At 44.4% G+C, this 20,572-nt stretch overlaps 1 protein-coding gene and 1 long non-coding RNA gene across 3 annotated transcripts in view; one reads left to right on the top strand and one right to left on the bottom strand.

Annotated features, from left to right (window-relative positions):
• Positions 1–19,161, top strand: Gm35934. 2 transcript variants are annotated; one of them, XR_378761.4, is made up of 3 exons: positions 1–273; positions 8,336–8,488; positions 11,040–19,161. It is a non-coding gene; the product is annotated as a predicted gene, 35934 (long non-coding RNA). The 2 variants fall into 2 exon arrangements; XR_870172.3 differs by lacking the exon at positions 8,336–8,488.
• The window catches only part of Agpat5 (1-acylglycerol-3-phosphate O-acyltransferase 5 (lysophosphatidic acid acyltransferase, epsilon)), a 38,135-nt gene continuing 35,441 nt past the window's right edge, over positions 17,879–20,572 (bottom strand). Inside the window, exon 8 of the mRNA NM_026792.3 lies at positions 17,879–20,554. Coding sequence (NP_081068.1) covers positions 20,329–20,554 — 226 coding nt within the window. The 3' untranslated portion in view covers positions 17,879–20,328. The remainder of the gene's footprint in view (positions 20,555–20,572) is intronic.

Raw genomic sequence — 20,572 nt, 5'->3', positions numbered from 1 at the left:
CGCAGATGCCTGGAAAGCAGAAGCCAGAGGAATGCCAGCTAGAGAGACATCAAAGTCAGCCACGCCCCCAAAAGCATGGCTCTGACCTAGCTCTCTTATTTTCAAACCTCTCTTCCCTTCCCAGGCAAGACGGTAAACTTGGTCTCTTAAAGCTGGTTTCTTCAATGACTAGTAGAACATAGAGATTCCATCTTCTACTGAACACAGAAGTCATTTCCAATACTCGCTGTGGAAATTCCCTGTCTCTCTGCTTCCCAGATGCTGGTATTACAGGTGAGCTGCTATGCCCACACAGCCTTCTTGTGAATTCTGGGGGTCTGAATTCTGCTTGCTTGCTGAGCTATTTCCCTAGGCCTCCATAACTGTTTTAAAGACAGGGTCTTGTGTTGCTCAGTCAGGCTCTGGACTCCACGAAGAGCTGCTGTTACAGATATGCACGATGCCTGGCTTAAGATCACAGTTTGTACTCAGCATGCAGAACCAGGTTCTTAAAGCTTTGTCACGCTGCTCGTACAACGGCAAATGTCTGTTCTTCTCTAAACAGCAGGGCAGATAACATCAGTGGGCAGGAGCCACATGAACAAGGCTTCCAACGCACACTGCCATGGCTATGGAAAATTCTAGTTGTATGATATTGATTCTCATATTTTCACGAGGATAAACTCCTTAGGGACACAGACTAGGAAATGCATCTGACAGTCATGAGGTACACAGGGTCCCCTGGTGGGGATTCCTCCACTTGCTGGGGTTTTTCCATTCGGAAGAAAACGGTCACAGAAACATGGGCTTCAGGCTGGTTAGAGGCCAGTGGGAACTGCTCTCACAGCGTCGTGGGCATCACAGATGGAAAATGTGCCTCAGTCATCCCATTCAGTTCCGGGAAGGGCATTCTCTAGCACACATCCCCAGAGTCCGTGCAGCCACCCCGTCCCAGGAGAGATCTTGCAGTCAAACGTTCCTCGAGTTGTAAACTTCCCTTCACTCATTTTCTCATTATATTTCAAGAGGCTTATTTTTGATGAAAAGAAAAAGAAATGGTTCATGCTGTTTGTCTTATAGAGCATGATAGCCATCATCTACAGAGCTGATATGATGCTTGCCAGGAGACTCCGCCCACCAAGATGGGGCTTGTAGACTGTTGACATTCTATATATCGTAAAAGGAAGGCCTAAGGAACATCCACTTCTTCGGGCACTCCAGGCTATTCTTGTGCAGTTCTGTCCTAATTGTCTGTAGCCTTTCCATCCCTGGTGGCACTAGTGTTTATAACCTGTGGAAGCTTACTGGAAGCAGGTAGACTCCATCTATTCAACTATGGGAGTCACCATGTATATTGGGGCAAGTCTTTCCTGTGGTGTGGAGCTCCTCCCAGTAACCCCTCATCCATCTCTGTAAGTATGCCCAATAAACACATTGGTTCCCCAAGTTGGAACAGCACATTGGTTTGTCATGGACAACCTCTGAGGAGGAGATGCACATTTATATCTCCAGAGAAAGAGTCCCTGAACTGAGCCTACAGAGGACTGTATCCTATGCAGTAAAAGACCCTGGTTAAGACTTGCATTTAGTTCCTCGAACTTCTTTGAGTGACTTACGTTGTCTTCGTACATGAATATCGAGAGAGAACACATTTGCACAGAAGCCCCGAGAATTACACTCTGCTTCCTGGACACGCTACATGGACTTCCTGTTGACAGGGGACTGTCATCCCCTTCTGCAGTGTGCCATAACAGACTTCTTCTCCAGGCCCTTCTTAAAACCTTGCTGCATGGAATGTTTTTCATTCTGTGGAACCAAACAGATGCTCAGCCGGAACATGGATTTCTGTGAGATGTGTCTTGCATGTCTGTGGCTTCTGTATGCCCCCCGCCCCCACCCCCATGCATCAGGACTCAAATGCTGGGCTCTGCGAATACCCTTCTCCTGCAGTTCTTAGAAACTGTCCACCCAGCTGTGTCTCTTGTGACTCTCTTTTGTCTGGTGTCCAAACAGATCATATAGGCATTTTCCCCCTACAAAATAACCAGTTAACCCCTGCACCATGTGTCCTCTGGAGAAGTGATCCTGGGCTCTCCAAAAGGCAGCCTTTGCATCTCAATTAGAAGATACTGGTGTGTGAGATTTGTGGGTGCACAAGATTCTGGGCTTAGGACATTTCCCCCTCCTCAGTGGACCTCATTCCCACAGCCAGAAGCACCTTAATAAGTAACGAGAAGCAAGGTTATGGTCCTCAAATGCTGCCTCAGTCTTAGCAGGTGAAGCTGGGAGACTCATAGATCAGGTGATCAGAGACAAGCAGGCTGACCCCATCCCTCCTTGGCTACCAGGGATGTGTGGGCTGACCTGGGAAGTTTCTACCATCAGGAGCAGAGCTGATTATAAGTTAAGTGTGTTCCAATGTATATGCGTGTGTGTGTGTGTGTGTGTGTGTGTGTGTGTGTGTGTGTGTGTGTGTAGCACTTATACACACACGAGCACTCGATGACCTAAACTATCCTGAGGGATCCGAGCAAATACTACTCCTAGCTTTCTTTTTAGAAAGATGGGCTAAACTTGGTCATCGTGGAACATGCCTTCAATCTCAGCACTTACGAAGCACAGAAAGGAGGATTTCAAGGTCAAGGTGAACCTTGACCTGGGCTACATAACAAACCCTGACTCAGAAAACCCAAAGTCCCAAAAAAAAAAAAAAAAAAAAAAAAAACATAAAAGAGAGAGAGAGAAAAAGGGAAGAATTGGCTCGATAGGAGCAGCAGCGCCCTCCCCACAAAGGTGCCCGCCAGAAGGGAGGGCTCATTGACTGTGGTGGCGAGGCTCCCAGGGTCTGCTCTTCTCTCTGCTGTGTAGTATTTTCATCTTTGTGTGTAAGCCACTGTTTCCGAACTTGGATTCAGAACTATTCAAAAACTCAACTGTCAGCTTTTTTCCATGACCACTAGGTGGTGCCAAATCCCCGGTCGGTGTTCCACTTCAACTAGGAAACTAGAAGCGAAGCCCAAATGTAGAACAGAACTATACAATGAACAGGATGGGGGAGAAAAATGTCCTGAACCCTAAAGCCAGTCTTGGAGTCGTCGCAAAAGGAACCCCCTCAGTGGAAGCCCTTGCAGTAGGGTAGCCCCTCTTCCATGGTGCACGTTCCATAGGAGCTCCTGGTGCAGCCCACCTCTCTGACCCTGATCGCCCCGATTTCTCGTTCTCTGTGATTGGCTGCTCTCCCGCACAGGAAGTCGGAGCTGTTTACAGCTTCTACATCCACAAAGGGGCCTTTCCCCAGAGATGGCCAAAGGTAGCTCACTCATTGTGTTTACCAGGCTGACTGTAAAACTTTCAATACTAGCTGTCCTCTGGTGGCAGCCCCAGGGTGGCCGTGGGGCTTGGGGAGGTGGCTTCATTCACTGCCTTGGGGAAACTGACTTTCTGGGCAAGTTACTGAGAGAGGTCTTATCTGCAGCTTTCCCTTGCTCCCTCCCCCTGAGGTGAAATACCTTACCAACTCAAGTGTAAATAACAAAGACAAGAAGACAAGGTGGGGAGGGGTGCGGAGGGGTGGGGAGGGGTGGGGAGGGGTGGGGAGGGGTGCGGAGGGGTGGGGAGGGGTGGGGGTGGGGGGAGGGCGAGGCAGGTGGGAGCCTTCTCCTCCAGCACAAAGGGCCCGACTAACACTCCTACCACAACAGACAGATTACAGATTGGCAAGAGAAAAGCATAATCAATTTACTTAATGGCAGATTTATGGATGCCGTAGAGAATGAAGCCCTAAAGACTGTAGGGGAAATCCTTTAGGTTTCTGTTGCCTTTGGATGAGGGATGGACAGCCACATTGGAATGTGACTGAGTCGAGATCTGACCTAATGTGACAGATAGAGGGAACCTTCAAAACCTACAGCATCTCTTCCTTCCCACCCACTTGAGAGGCAAGGCACCTCCAGGTTCTAGGCTCTCTTGGGGACTCTAGGACTTTTGGTGGGAAGGGCAGGTTAGGTGACAGGACACAGAAAGACTAGACCCCAATGTTTTGGGAATCTTTCCTGGGTCACCCTGCCTGCCCTGTTAACTGTCCAAGGAAATTCCACCACAAGCCAGTCTCAGCAGGTGTTGAGGGCAAGGCTGAAAGCCCCTCCCTCCAGGAAGCTCTTTTGTCAGCTCAGCTGTGGTCACAAAGTAACCAGGTGGGCAAGTCTACTAGAGACAGCTCCACCTTACAGTTCTGGAGGCTGGGACCAAAAACAAGGCTAAGTAACTCTATGGATGACGGCCTGCAGGGCACACACAGCCCTGTAACCCCTTATTCCTTGTCTTAGTTAAGTGATAACCATAGCTTGTGTCTAAATAATCCAGCACAACTGATCCCTTGTCTAGTTGACACAAACGTCACTGTTAAGTCACCACCTTTCCTTTCTTTTTCACCCAAGACCACAGATCACATCAATATAAATATCACAATATAAAACATTCATAAACTTAAAAAGTCTGTCTTTTTACAAATACAGAAACTTGGGGCTGGAGAGTTGGCGCAGTGGTTAAGGGCACTGATGACTGCTCTTCCAGAGGTCCTGAGTTCAATTCCTAGCAACCACGTGGTGGCTCACAACCATCTGTAATGGGATCTGACACCCTCTTCTGGTGTGACTGAAGAGAGTGACAGTGTATTAAAAACAAACAAACCAACAAACAAAAAGCAAACAAACAAAAAAACAAATACAGAAACTTTAAAACTCACTCTGTTTAGAAGTCCAAAGTCTCTTTTAAAAGATAAATCAAAGATAAATACTTTCTTACTTCGAGAAGGAAGAACCAGGGCACACTCACAATCAGACCAAGGCAAAACCACTCCCCAACTGTGTAAGTAACTTAATGTCTAATGTCTGGGATTCACTCACAATTTTCTGGGGCCCCTCAAAGGGCTCGGTCACTTCTCCAGCTCCACCCTCTGCAGCACACACAGCTTGTCTTCTCAGCCTCTGTGGCTCTACTCCACCGCGGCTGTAGTTCTTGGTGGTCATCCTGTGGTACTGTCATCTCCAAAATGCTAGGGTCTTCTGCCGCAACTGGGCTGCACTCTCACCAATGACCTTTCCTGGTCTCTCACAGTGCTCTCCGTGACTCCTTCATGATTTCAAAATTGCTACCACCCGGGTAACTCTTCCATGACCAAATTGGGCCACCAAGATGAGGTACAACCTTGGCTACCTCTGGAACATAGCTTCAGCATACTGACTCTCAAGAAACACTTCCCAGATTTTGCCTCTCTGATACCAGTCTCTTCTTAGTCAGAAGAACTAAGTCACTGTTAATTTCTCAGCTCCAGCTGACGAGCATCCATTGCCCCAGACAAGCACAGGTTTTACTTCAGTGACTCTAGTCTCTTTTTTTTTTTTTAAGATTTATTTATTGATTATATGTAAGTACACTGTAGCTGTCTTCAGACAGTCCAAAAGAGGGAGTCAGATCTCGTTACAGATGGTTGTGAGCCACCATGTGGTTGCTGGGATTTGAACTCTGGACCTTTGGAAGAGCAGTCGGGTGCTCTTACCCACTGAGCCATCTCACCAGCCCTAGTCTCTTGTTAATCACAGCTAATTCTTCAGCTCCAGCTAACCAGAACCACAGACTCTTTACACAAATAGCCCAGTAGAGTCTTTGCTTCCCTATGAAACTTTACAAGCCAGGCCTCCATTGTCTGCGCTGCCTACAACATTCTTTTTTTTTTTTTTTTAAGATTTATTTATTGATTATATGTAAGTACACTGTAGCTGTCTTCAGACACTCCAGAAGAGGGAGTCAGATCTCGTTACGGATGGTTTCGAGCCACCATGTGGTTGCTGGGATTTGAACTCAGGACCTTTGGAAGAGCAGTTGGGTGCTCTTACCCACTGAGCCATCTCACCAGCCCCTGCCTACAACATTCTTAATCTTCCAAGCTCCCACAGAACAGCTCACTGAGCTCTCAACACTCAATGGCTTTTCTAAAGTTCCAAAGGCCTTTCATAATCCCCCCCCCCCCAAACATAGTCAGGTCTGTCACAGCAATACCCAACTAGCCTGGCACCAATTTCTGTCTTCGTTCAGGTTACTCTTACTATGATAAAACACCATAAATACAAGCAAATTGGGGAAGGAAAGGGGCTTATTCACCTTACACCTCCACATCACAGTTTATCCTTGAAGGAGGTCAGAACAGGAGGAACTCACACAGGGCAGGACCCCGGAGGCAGGAGCTGATGCAGAAGCCATGGAGGATGGTGCTTTACTGCCTTGCTCGTCCTGGCTCATTCGGCCTGCTTTATTGTAGCAAGCAGAACCAGGGGTGGCCCCACCCACAATAGGCGGGGCCCTTCTGAATCAATCACTAATTAAGTAAATACCCTATAGGCTTGTGTTGGAAACATTTTCTCAGTTAAGGCTCCCTTCTGTCTGATAACTATAGTTTGTGTTTGGTTGACATAAAACTAGCCAGCACAGTCCTGGACCAGCGGTTCTCAACCTTTGAGCAACCCCTTTGGTGGCTACATGTCAGATATTTACCTTACAACTCACAGCGGCAGCAAAATTATAGTCACGGGATAGCAATGAAATAGTTCTGTGGCTGGAGGTCACCATGACATGAGGAACTGTCTTAAAGGGTTGTTGCAGTCATTAGGAAGGTTGAGAACTGCTGACTCCTAGACCCACCCACCCTATTTAGTCCCCAAATACACCTTCAAATATCACTGGAGAGGGAGCTAGAACTTCAGTATGGGATTCAAGGGTGGATACAAGAGGTTGGTCTGTGAGACTCCATCATTAGACTAAGAAGCACCGATTAAGAAAGGGAGCCCTGCGGGGCGGTGGTGGCACACGCCTTTAATCCCAGCCTTCGGGAGGCAGAGGCAGGCGGATTTCTGAGTTCGAAGCCAGCCTGGTCTACAAAGTGAGTTCCAGGACAGCCAGGGCTATAAAGAGAAACCCTGTCTCAAAAAAAAAAAAAAACCAAAACCGAAAAAAAGAAAAGAAAAGAAAAGAAAAGAAAAGAAAAGAAAAGAAAGGGAGCCCCAAGTAGCCTGGGAGCAGGGACAAAAAGCCTTGGAATGGAATGACCCTTGAGATGGGTTTTGAGAGATAGATAAGAGTAAGCCAAAGGGATGGGCATGAGAAGAAAAGATTGTGCCAGAGTTTAGGTAGCATCAATCTTTCTTAATTATTCAGAGTAAAACAGTAACGGTGTATCTAATGAATTAATAATTCAAAAAGAACTTAACTTGGCTCTCGCTCCCATGTTGCTCCAAGAACAGCTAGGCTTCTCCTGCAAGAGGTTTCAGATGTCTCGACAGATAGATGGATACCTAGCTGCTTTTAGAATGTCAGTGACAAGAAGCATACACAGAGCTCGGCAGTCTTCAGAGGGAAGAAGTCTGAAGGCCTCTGGGCTGTCTCCATCCACGTCTGGCTGGCACAGGCTCCTGGTGGACTTGGCCTGCCTGAGATTCTATTGGAGCTTAAGCTAAAACAAATCGTACAGAGCCTGGTGGACAGTGAACAGAGGGGCCTCACCAGTCCCACAGGGGTCACAGCAGCCTTCAGAGGCAGTGGGTACTGAGTATCATGCACTTTATAGACCGCTTCCTTCTCCTGAGTGGCATCCCTGACTTCCGGAAGTTCCCTGAGCTTAGTCTGATTTCCTTTTGATCTCTGGACTGGCTTGTACCAGTTGCGGCAAGAAAGTCCCAAAGACTGGGCAGCTCAAGTAGTCATTTGTTTTAGAAGTTGGAAGTCTACGCCCAAGGTATCAGCAAGGCTGGTTTCTCCTGAGCCCTCTCCTCAGCTTAGGTGCCGCTGCCACCTTCTCCCCATGTCTTCATAAGGGCGTCTCTCTGACCAATCTGATTGGCTTATGGACACCCTGATGACTCCATTTAACCTATGGAATGGCTGCCTTGAGATGCAGTGTGTGCTGAGGGTTTGAGTATTGGATTTTGACATATGGGGGGAGGTGCTAGCTATACTTAGCAATCTCATCATGGCAAGCCAAGCCATGATGCAGCTCCTGGTCTGTGGGGGGCTGTCTGGTACATCCGTTCCCTGCACCAAAAGGTCTTTCCCCCTCTATTGGATGACTTCAGGGAATATGGAAGAGTTTTTTTTTTTTTTTTTTTTTTTTTTTTTTTTTTTTTTTTTTTGAGACAGGAAAGCATGAGGCTTGGAGAGCTAGAAGCTGGGCAGGTTCTGGGCACCATGCCTGTCCTATGCTCCATGGAAGGGAACACCCAATGATGAAGACCTCCCTTCAACTCCTTTTTGTTCTGTGAACAAGCTGGAGTGAGATGAGTGACTGGAGATCTGCTCTTTGTTGCAGATATCAGTCCCAATGACATGTCTGTAAATCAGGACAGCCGATACCGTTATGGTGCGGAAGCTTGTAGGAAGACTTCCTAGACAAAGAAAATGGCTGTCAATTACTGAAGGAGTACATACATGGCCATCCCAGACTCTCTTGTCTAGGTCTTAGGTGAGTAGGGGTTGTTGAGAGCTTCACTGTCCACATCACACCTTCCAAGGAGAGAAATCTTGTAAACACGAAGAGTGATAAGATATTCGTAGGGCCAGCATTGAAGAGGGGACTCTTAGTCAGGGTGGCCTTGCAGTGACGATAGGGGAGGTGCCGGGGAGACTTGCCTTTCCTCACTTCATCCTGTGTGACTGTCCAGACCACCATGTTGGCCCAGTGAGTAGTGTGACCCACACACCCATTGGGTGGAAATTAGCACAAAACCCATTGTCTTTTTATCTGAGACCTTGAAGGACCTAGTTTCTACAGTGAAGGGACTTTGGTCTCCAAAGCAGATGTATCCTTCTGCTGGGAGTAATCAGGGCTCACACTGACCCTTACCTATTGTTCAAGGGAGGGCACAGGATTGCAGACACAATTGGTCCTTAATGACTTTGAGTGAACACCAGGCCTTCCCTCTTGCCAACTCAGTGCCTCAGCACCCAGACTCCATCCCCATCATGTTTCCCTGATATAGGACAAATGCATCCAATCCTTGCAGCTTTTAAACACTCAAGGCTGACAGCCTTGGGCATCTCCCAAGGCTCAGTTTTCCCATCCGTAAAATGGGAACAATGATGCTGTGCTCGGTACTTTACCTCACTGCCGTGACCAAACATCTAGCAAAGGACGAAGGATCTACTCTGGCTCAGGGTTTGAGGGTAGAGTCCACTGTGAAGGGGAAGGCTCATCTCAGGGCTGTGGCATTCGAGTGAGGAATTTGGATATATTCCCAGGGCAGAAACAGGGAAAACCTATCATCTTCAATGTCTGTCCCCTAGAAGCCCATTTCCTCCAGGTAAGCTAACCTCCTAGATGGTCTCCACAACCTCCCCCAAGAGCTCCATCATCTGGGGACCCAGTGTTCAAGCATGTGAACCTGTGGGAGGTGGGTCACTTTACAATCAAACCATGCAACTCTACTTTCTGGTCTATGAGGCCAACAGGGGGACCATAACCGACTGTGAACTGATGACTAACAATCTAGTTCTTCCTTCCAAGAGAATACAGGAGCAAACACTTCCAGTAACTACTGCTTGGAATCATAGTAGCAGCTAACGTTAGCTGATTCTGTGGAGGTCAGGCTTTTCAATCCCCTGAAGTTTACCATAATTCACAGGTTCAATTGCTACTTGGATTAGAGAGCAGGGAAAAGTGGTATTTAACTAGCAATCACAATGTGACATGGACATGTACACACATATGTGAATATATGTGCAATACATATTATATATTCTATATATACACACTAGTATAATATGTGTAAATATGTATATATTAATTACCTACTTATATGTATGTGTATACATCATTCTGGGGCTCCCATTTGTAATTGTGTACACACATGTACACACACATGTGAATATATGTACAATATATTATTTATATACTACATATACATACTAGTGCTCGCATTTGTAATTCCAGCTGCTTGGGAAGCTGAAGACAGGAGAATTATCATTTTAAGGCCAATCTGGGCAATTAAGACCCTATTCAAAGTAAAAAGGGTTAGGAATATAGCTTAGTGGTGAAGAGTTTACCCAGCATGCCCAGGGCCTCGATCCAATCCTCATTTGGGGGGTGTGTGTTATTTTTCTCATCACTGTGACAAAGCTGTGACAAAGTGACTAACGAAAGCAACTTTCGAGTGAGCTTGTTTTGTTCAGTTTGAGGGTACAGAGATTGTGTCACAGCAGGAGAGGGAGCTGATCATGCTGCATCCAGTCAGGAGGCAGAGAGGTGGAACCTGGTGCTCCCTCATCCTCCAATCTTTATCCACGCCAGGACCCCATCCCAATGAATGGTGCTGCCCAGTTAGGGTTTTTAAATCAACCTCAGGCAATCCAGTCTAGAGACTCCCAGATATGTCCAGAGGTGCCCAGAGCACACCTAGGTGATTTTAGATCCTGTCAAGATGTCAATAGCAACCACCATGGGCAAGGGCCCTCAGACAGTGGAGCAGCATGTCTCTGCTCTCTCAGATTTGCTGTAGATTGGTTCTGGGCCATTCAGTGCTGATGGCCAACAATCCTTGGGTGATCATTCAAGGTGTAACTCCCACATCTTACTTTTTGAAATACCGTCATTGTAGCCTATAAAATTAAAACATAACTGCTTTGTGCTGCATGTGGGAAACTGTCTAAGAACAAAATTAATCTTAAAGAAGTAAAACCTACTTTAGATATAGTGAACACACTATGCTGAAGCTGTGGACTGTCTGACCCCGGGTTTTGTCTACAGAATCAAACCCTTCTTGAGTGCTTAATGTGTCTCACAAATTATCACAAGTTGCAGCTAGGAAAGTTGAGAGAAATATCCCACCCTTTGTCGTCTTGTTTTCCATGCCCCATTGAGGTAAATATGCCACATGAATATGCGCTATTAAACATCATAGTACCCACATTTTTAAAAAGGTGAAAATAATTTTATTAGGCACGTATTTTCAAAACATTACATGATTGCTATAAATATTAATGAACTTTCTTTTTATTTTTTTGTGCTTGGTTTTCAGATTCTACCATGCATTTTACATATACAGCACAGCTCATATCATCTCGACACTGCATCTCCATAGGACTGCTGGAAAGTGCTGCTGTGCATCGTGGAGCGGCTTAGGGTCTCAGGAAAGCAGTAGGGAGCTGTAATCTGAATAACCCAGAGCTCAGTGGAAAAGAGGCTTATGGAGGAGGGCTAAAGATAAAAGAGGCAGATTAGACAGGAAGAACCACAACTTGGGCTTGCTGGGCAGCAGGTGGCAGACATGATTGAAGACAGACAGTCCTAGGCTTTAGGGCCATGTAACCAAAACACTTGAGAGAAAACTACATACAAGAATGTACTGCTGTCAGCCATGTGACAATGCCCATGTCTTAAGATGTGTGGGTTCAGAAAGAAGTGATGTGCTTGACACAGGATCCAGCCATAACCCCATGTGTCCTGAACATCAAGACTGTGAGGCCAAGTTGAGCTTAGCTTCTAACACCAGATGCACTAATGACTGGAGCAGGCCAGTCATAAAACAGACCAGGAAAGAAACATATACATCAAGTTAGATGAGCACCAGCCAATTAGAAAGGGAGGCGACTGGGACAGCTCTGGGAAGAGGAGAAAAGAGCAGAGCCAAGGGTTCTACATCCAGACTTGGACCAGATCGCTGTGTTGGAGTTATGTATGGGTCTGTTCCCCTTGTTTCAATGTTTAGAGACAGAGAAGGGGCCGACCCAGCACTACACAAGAGAATGCTAACATCCACCGGGGGAAGGGGCAGAGGGGAGGGGTGGGCAGATGCTGTTTGGGATTGATCTTTGTGTGCATGAACATGTTCTACTTCATCCCACAATGCCTGGTGTGCAGTGTCACATTCCACATTAGACCAGCATAGAAGACCCATAACAAAAGTACTAGGAGCAGTGGGACCTGGCGGTGCATGTCCACTGTCATTGTCAGTCCTTAAGGAATTATGGCAGGAGGAGCATGAGTTCAAGGCTGGCCCAGGCTATGTAAAGAAAAGCATGTATCAAAATGAAAAGGTTATGTGCTCAAGGATGAAATAAAATGTGGAAACAGATGTGAGCAAAGGGGGTTGCAGCAAATGCTAGAACTGGGATCATCTTGCAGCCCAGTTTCCCACTGCTTCCTGTCGGAGCACAGAACTGCTGGGTCCAACAGCTGATGCTTGCAGCTCAGAAGGGGAGGGGCACCAGCGTGAGTACATCACACCAACTACTTCAATGGATCCTTACAATGGAAGGCTGAACTTAGTGATACCATCCATTTTTCCTTTCTAGTTTCTAGGAAACTGAGGCAGACACAGGAAGACAATTGACAGCTTTCCTCAGCTGGCTGGTGGCAAGACAGGGATCCAGCCCCGCCAACTCCATATTTCACAGTACCTGATCCAGAGGTGGGACTCCCCAAATTGCCCCCACAAATGAGACATACCGATAAGAGTGTGAGGCTGGAGAGATAGTGATGACATGTACTCAATGCTCTTCCAGGGGACCCAAGATCAGTTCCCAACACCTATTCCAGGCAGTTCACAACAGCCTGACACTCTAGAGCCGGGGATCTTATGCCCCCTTCTGGCCTGTATGGGTGTTGCACTCATGTGCACAAACCCATTTAAATCACCTAATTAAAAAAAGATGTGACCTTCATGTGCCACCATCCCCCAGAGCTATCCTTCAGACTTCTTAAGCACCATGCTCACTGCATCTGCCGAAATCTGAACCAGGTGCAAGGTAGAGGAGATGAAGGTGGGTGTGTTCATGGGACAGTGGAAGTCACTTTCTTTCACACTATTACTAGTGTGCTCACTAGTGATAGTGGCTCACTAGTGGGCACTCTAGCTTCATCAGTGAACTACAGGCTTAGTGACACTGCTCACCAATTTTGCCTTACAGTAGATAAGAAATGTTGGCATGTCCTTATTCAGCACCTAAGCAGACAATGCACTCCATAGACATTGGGAGGGAATAGATCTGGAGTGGTTGCAGAACAACACTGTGACACAGCTTTCTCACTATTGCCTGTTTTTCTACTAAGATTAAACTTCAAGAACTGTCATTCTGTCCTGAAAGTTGCCTAGTAAAAATTACTCAAGAGTAAAACCAAGCCAACCAGAGAAGGTGACTAAAATAACGAAAAACTCGTGTATTTTGTAGATATGTAGGATTTTGGGGCATACATTCACAGTTCACATTACATGTTAGTTTTACAAAAATTCTCCTTATTTTAACTCTCCTTCATCAGTTTTGGAAAGTGCCCTTTAAGAACCCAATAGGTAGGGGTGTGGTGGTACACCTTTAATCCCAGCACTCATGAGGCAGAAGCAGGCAGACCTCTTTGAGTTCGAGGACAGCCTGGTTTACATAGTGAGTTCTAGCACAGCCAGGGATAGATACACAGAGAAACCTTGTCTCAAAAACAAAGAAAAAGAGAATCCAAATAGATGTTGAAGAGGAATTGTAGGTAGTTATAGCGAGTCTTGCCACAGCAATAGAGCAGGCCTGGAAGCCCAGTCAGTAAAGTGCTTGCCCTGAGGATAAGAACTTGAGTTTGGATCTCCAGCACTTTTTGTTTTGTTGTTGTTTAAAGGTAGTCACAGCCCTGGGAGGGCTGCTGGAGTTTGTGGGCCACTGTAGCTTCATCAGTGAACTACAGGTTTAGTGACACTGCCTCAAAAAGTAAGGTGGAAATCAGTTACCCCCAGGTGGCCTTGAACTCACTGCAGAGCTGAGGATGGCCTTGAAATGTCTAATTCTCCTGCATCCACACACCGAGTGTTTGGTGTAACAATGTTTGTTACCACAGCAGCTGTTCTATGCTAGGCAAGTGTACTGTACCAACTCAGCCACATCCCCAGCCTGCTCTGTTGGTTTGGACTGTGGTAAAATTCACCATATCCATTTAGTAATCTTCAGCATTTATATTCAGAAGATGGTGTGAACACTGCCACTGTTCTCAGAATAGTTTCATCCCTCAGACCTTCAATTTTATTGAGGATGTCAAAGCTGAAGATTTCACTTGTCAGCTTCCCTTGCAGCTAAATGAAGCCTGTACTAAGTTCCAGGCAGTCACAGCTAAGTAGAAACATTAGGGACTCTCTGGAAATGTCTTGAAGGGAAATAGGCATTCTTCTGTCCTCTACTGTCCTCTTGATGGCTTTAATCAGAGAGGTGTTGGGGTGGTCTGGTAGCCACTACTACATTTTGAGGTTGAGGTTAGCAGTATAGTCAACAGAGAATTTAGTTCCCTAATAACAAATTAATCCAGCTCTATGTTGCTTCTGGAAAATAAACCACCTGTTCAAGCCATTCACAGGGGAGGAGGGGGTTCAGTTCTAAACAGCTGGTTCCAATGCAACCTCATCAGGAAAACTGTCTATTTTTAAAAGCAGTTCCTTCAGAATTCCCCTAAGAATCCAACTTGGTGCTCATGTGAGTTTACCATGGTCTGAATGTCTCTCCAAAATTGAAGCACTGAAAATTTAATGTCATAGGGTTGGAAAGAAAGGGTGGTTGGAAAGATTGGGTACTAGGTTGAGTCCTCGGGGGACTTGAGACTCACTTTGGAGTCCCACAGCCCAGCAATAAGGCCCTCACTATACCACAGGACCTGCCACCTTACCAGGACTTCCAACTAACCAAACTACAATGAATTTCTCTAGGAGAAAGGGGTAGCGGGAATACAGAGACACAGACACACACCCCAGTTCTCCAGCGTAACTTGGATGATCTCATTTCTATTATAGAGAGAAAAGATATCAAACTAGTTGCCACACTAGTTGGTTGTCTTCAGCAAGAGCACAAAGACCATGGGAGGTCTTGGAAGACAGAAAGACTTTCTCTGCTCTTTCTGCGACAGACTGAAGAGACAGTGCAGATAGGAAAACAGAAGGAAGGGGGTATCAGACAAACAGAAATATGTTAGATGCCTGTAAAAATCAAAACGACTCCTGGCCCAGACAGAAAGTTAACTCGTGCAGGCATAGGACAGAAGCCAATATAGGCATGGTTCCAAATGACAAGGAACAATGTTTAATCATGAACATTCCTGACAATTCTGAGCTCTAATATATGTCAGAAAATAATGAACAGATGTACCCTCACACTTTCGACAAATAGAGCTCAGCTGAGTGCAACTTTACATATGGGAACCCACACTCCATGGAGTCACCACACTGACCTCTCCACAGACTTCCACACTCCCCACTACACGGATAAAGGGGCACTCCGATAGGCATTGTCTCGAACTTAGTCTAAAACGTACCATAGTGCGGAATGCCAGAAGGAACCCCTCAGACATTCCTGCAGCTGCCATGCCATCCCCTCCACCTGTGCCCAAAGTGTGAGGACTGAGCCCACTCCTAGCCCTGAAGATCCAGCTTCTATTGAGCTGTAGTTGAGAGGCCATGTGACTTATAATGGAGATGTTCTTTCTCTTGTTGTATCTCTCTACACCACGTGATCTGAATCTTAAACAAAACCTACAATCTGAACCATAACTACGAGCATCCACTTCCACACCCCACTGTCTCCTTGAGAAACAGGAAAGGACCAGATGGCATCCCATCCCTAGACTTTATCCAAACCCCATCTGACCTGAAGGTCATCTATGAAGACAGAGGACAGGAACCCGAGCCAGCACCAGCTACATTCTTTCTATGCTCTGCATCTGCTGCATCATCTGCAGTAGTTCACATGCTCTCAACAATTCTTTGTGGCTAACATCGTAGCAATGTTCTACAGGTGATAAACCTGGGACACTCTTTATTTAAAGCTGTCCAAGGTTGGATGGCTAACCAGAGGCAGAAGGACCCAACATGGGGTGGGTGGTCTGCCTGCAGACAGGCTGGTGCCTACAAGAGGTGCAGAAGCAGTCAGCATACAGCGAACACCCAGCAAATCTCAAACAAAATACCCATCTGAAATAATGTAGCTTTATAGCTATATCTGGCAATCAAACACACATATACACATAAAACACAAAACACTTTATAAAACAATGTAACTTTTTTGTCACCAAATTTTTATAAAAAAAAATGAGGTTCATATTTTCCCTTGTACTGGATTATAAAGCACCAGGAAACCCAGTAACACTATCAGAACTTATTCTGAAGCTACATAAGAAGACACAGTAACTGAGTACTTCTTGATTACTTTGTAACTTAATTTCCTCATCACTTCAGGCAACAAATTGTGTCAACCGCATTCCTATTTTATTTTCTATATGAGGATTTAGAGTTGTAGAATACGACTTTGTTATTTATTTATTCAGATATGACAAAACACTAGTCTGGGTAAAACACTGGCCTGTCTCATGGCATAACCATGGACTGAGTATATGCTCTGATACCAATTTTCTGTGATGTAGCTCTTCCAAGGAACTTCTTTGCTTAGGTAGCAACTAGGTTATTATCCAAGGTATATTATATGAAAGTGAGATCTCTGGCCTCTTATAAAACTCCACGTATTACTACTCAGTTTGCCAAGAGCAACAGATCCACCTCAGCATACACAAACTAAAAATATATCAAAGTCTTTTTTTAAAAATTTTTAATAATTCATTTTAATGGTATGCATGCTGGTCTTTTGCCTGCGTGTGTGTCCATATGAAGGTGTTGGATACCCTGGAACTAAAGTTACTTCAGTTACTGCCCTGTGGATGCTGGGAATGGAACCCATTCTCTGAAAATGCAAACTGCTAACTCCCCCACCCCCTGCCCATTAAATGAAATCCTAACTAAAATGTTGTAACTAAATCCCAAGCAATTCTCTATATAACTTCTCTTGTTTGTGTGGGTGGTGTGAAGAAGATCTTGGTACACAGTCCTGGCTAGTCTGAAGCTTGCTATATAGACCAGGCTGACTTGGAAAACACTCTCTTTCTCAAAACCTGGATTTTCCGAGTGCCTGGATGGCAGCCATGTGTCACAACTCCCAGCTGTTATCCATGATATATGAATAAGAGATTTTAAGTTCAGTCAGTCACACAAATACTTACTTTACCTACATGATATCAAATCATCTGGATATTCCAAATATTAGTCTCACCAAAGTACTGATTTTCATACTAATACTTAAATGTTATATATTCTGTCTATAATGTAAACTATATAGAACTGGTAATATTTTAAGCCAGCCAATGTTTAGTCTTAAGACAAAAAGAAAACGAGAAACTAGCCTGGCCATGGACATGTCAACGTTCCGCAAACACTCAGTCTTTAATCTCAACACTTCAGAAACAATTGTTGAGGTTAAAGTTTATTTAGTGTTTTACATATGACCTTATTGTCTTGTGAGACATTTCTGTTCTTTCAAATGTAGATCTGGTACACAATTAGGAGCCAGTTTGTTTATGCCGACATTTTGGCAGATTTCAATATGTAGTTTTCTTAATAGCCAACCTAGTTAGGTCATTTGATTGACAAAGCATGTAATGTGACAAAGAAAAAAATGTATATTTGTTATAAAAAAAAAAAACCTCACAGCAATCTAAGTAAAAAAACAACAACAAACAAACAAACATAGAAATGAAATCTGGAAGAAGCCACCAGTGTTTAAGAAATGGCCACGGTGGCATTTTCATGTAAAGCTTTGTTAAGTAAATCCTACAGGTTTCCTGGGTGAGGGTCACATCCTTTAAAGTAGGCAAATTAGCTTATACAGTCCAACTTTTGGATTGCTTCACAATTTGGGGTATTCCAATGTATTTTTTTAAAATCATTGCTCAATATTTAAAAAATATTGTAGCTTTCTAAACTCAGAATGCAGGGTTAATCGCTAACCCTTTTATCTGCTGGAAAATGGATGAATCCCTGAGTTGTGAAATGCTAGTGATCACAGACATGAGAGACAAGAAGAGACTTTATTTGTTTTCTTACTTTCATCCCAACATCCTTTCTGAAAAACATAAAAGCATGCACACGGATGGCAGTCTTATGAAGGAGAACAACTGCAGCCCCTAAGCTGCAAGCTGATGGTGATACAAGTAAGATCTTACACTATGTGAAAAGAATCATAGACAGTTAATTTTCAGGAAATAGTGATGTCAAGTCAAAATAAACATGTTTAGGAGATTCTTCTCATCTTTCAAAGATTTTGACACAATGTATTTTCTAATACCACATTTGATAGGCTACTTGTGAGGAGAGTGAGTCCAGTGCTAATGATCAAGAGATCTTACGCAGAACACTGTGCCCTGTTCAAAGAGAATCAGCTATAATCCATGTAATTCCAATGGTTCTGTGTCTTAAAATTTAAATGCACAGCATATCCATGATATTTAAAGAGTGAGTGAGAGAGAGAGAGAGAGAGAGAGAGAGAGAGAGAGAGAGAGAGAGAAGGGAGAGACAGACAGACAGATCCATGGAAGCTAGAGGATGTGTCCAATTCCATGAAGCTGGAATTCCAGCCTTCTGTGAGCCTCCATATGAGTGCTGGGAACTGAAGCCCTTGAAAGAGTGGCATGTGTTCCTAACTACTGAGCTATCGCTCTAGACCTCAGCCATATTTAAAGTCTCTGAACTTGTACTTATTTTGATCTGGTCAAAATAAGCTCTAATAGGATTGCTGAAAAAACGTATTTAACAAAGACATGAAATCGATTTTAGCCTCACTTTGTAAGTAAAAACCATTACAATTCAGCACAGTAACATGATACACAAGCTGGATTGTTTTTAGGCTGTTATATTCTATTGGCGTGTGTGTATGAATATACATGTTCATGTGTATCCATACATGAATATAGACACTAACACATAGAAAACAAGTGACAGCACATGACTCTTCAAAGATGTTTGAAATGGCTCGTTTTCTGGCTTTGAAAAAACAAGAAGCAAATTTTCCCTCAATTAAAAAAAATTATTTATTGTGATTCAATTGGTCTATTTCAACTAGATCATTGGTATAGTAATTTTGTGACAAAAATCTGTATGAAATTTGCAGAAATGTTACCTTGAATGACTAGTAGGCAATCACGCTTAAATCACAACATAGAAACACGGCAAATCACACGTTAGAAAGCCTCTTCTCACAGGACACACCGTGCCGTGACTCACGACAGTATGATGTGCTCCTGAAAGGTAGCTCTGTTCACAGGGGACATGTACCAACAGTGTGGCTCCATGGAAATCAAAGAGAAATAACACATTTATCCAATCCTGATGGTTCTTGCCATAAACAAACGCACAATACTTCTGTAGTAGCCAAGAAGGCTCACCCTCAGGAGCCAGGGAGCTGCCCCTCTGAGTCAGGGCAGCACCACCTGCACCCCAACAGTGAACAGCACCACTGGAGGACACAAAACCACAGAGCCAGGGCTGAAATAAGCAGTGAGCACCTACACTCTAGATCGAACGCAGTGCCAAAGCAAATGGAGCCAGGCAGAAGGCACGTGCGAGGACAGAGAGGATGCTGGCAGACTTTCATCGCCTTAGAGCTCTGTTCATGTCTATTCCGATATGAAGATAACGGGTCCCTTGCATTTATAAGTACTTAACGGCTCAGGTGCTGGAGGTACTAACAAAGCAGCTCAGTAGCTGGGCTACTAGAAGCTCTGACAAAGGAGACTGAGTCACAGCAGAGCTTCAAGTCTATTCTGACACTTTACACATTATTCTCTGTAGAATCGGGGGTATGCAAATCAAGCATTTTAATAAATATTAAAAATGTTCATTATTTTGCAAATATAAAGAAAATTAGCTAAATAGAGCAATATAATAAAAATATACACTAGACAGATCTTTTTTGCCATGAATAATTCTCACCTTTTTCTTGGAACATCTTAACGCATCATTACAGTGTCTTTCATTGACTTTCAGAAACTAACAACAACAACAACAAAAAACCAGTATCACATAGCTTCAAAATGTAAAATACTTTAGTATTAAGAGTCTGAGCTGCCAAGTAGTCAAATGGAAGATAACCAATATAGCGAAACATACTGCAAACTAGTGTTAAAATACAACCTTCTGAATTACAGAAAGTATCCAATAATCTTTACAAGTGGAGATTAATTCATGAAAACATTAAAAAAAAAAAAACAGCATAAACTCCACTTAGCTTCCATGTCTCCAGCAACCCCAGCACCTGAAAAGCCACATGTGTTTGCCCCAAATCAAATGCATGTTGGCTGTGGTCACAAACTCTACTTTATCCAGTGTTCAATCATCAAGGCTTAAAACAGAACAAAACAAAACAAAAAAACAACAACAAGAAAACTCCTTATTTAATTCAGGAAACAATGTGATACAACGTGTAGCCATCAATAAGAGACTGTGACTGCAGCCTGCTACTTGCTTATGCTTTAATAACAAACCACAGGCAGCCAAGGAGGGTTCCATACAACCAGGTGCCCATGTACAGTTTCCTTCCGGACTCCGTCATCAGCATGACAGCAGTCAAACTCCCCAAGATCAACACTGAAGGTAAAGTCTTCTTCACACTTAGTCTGGAATGAACACTTTTCCCAGGAAATTTGTTTCTTCTTTCTGGATCTGGTGAATCATAGAACTCTATGAGCAACCTATGGCCAGAAGGAAAA

The sequence above is a fragment of the Mus musculus genome, chromosome 8 (genome assembly GCF_000001635.26).
Source record: "Mus musculus strain C57BL/6J chromosome 8, GRCm38.p6 C57BL/6J".
NCBI lineage: Eukaryota > Metazoa > Chordata > Mammalia > Rodentia > Muridae > Mus > Mus musculus.
The sequence above is the reverse complement of the archived record's forward strand: the minus strand, read 5'-3'. Positions and strand labels throughout refer to the sequence as shown.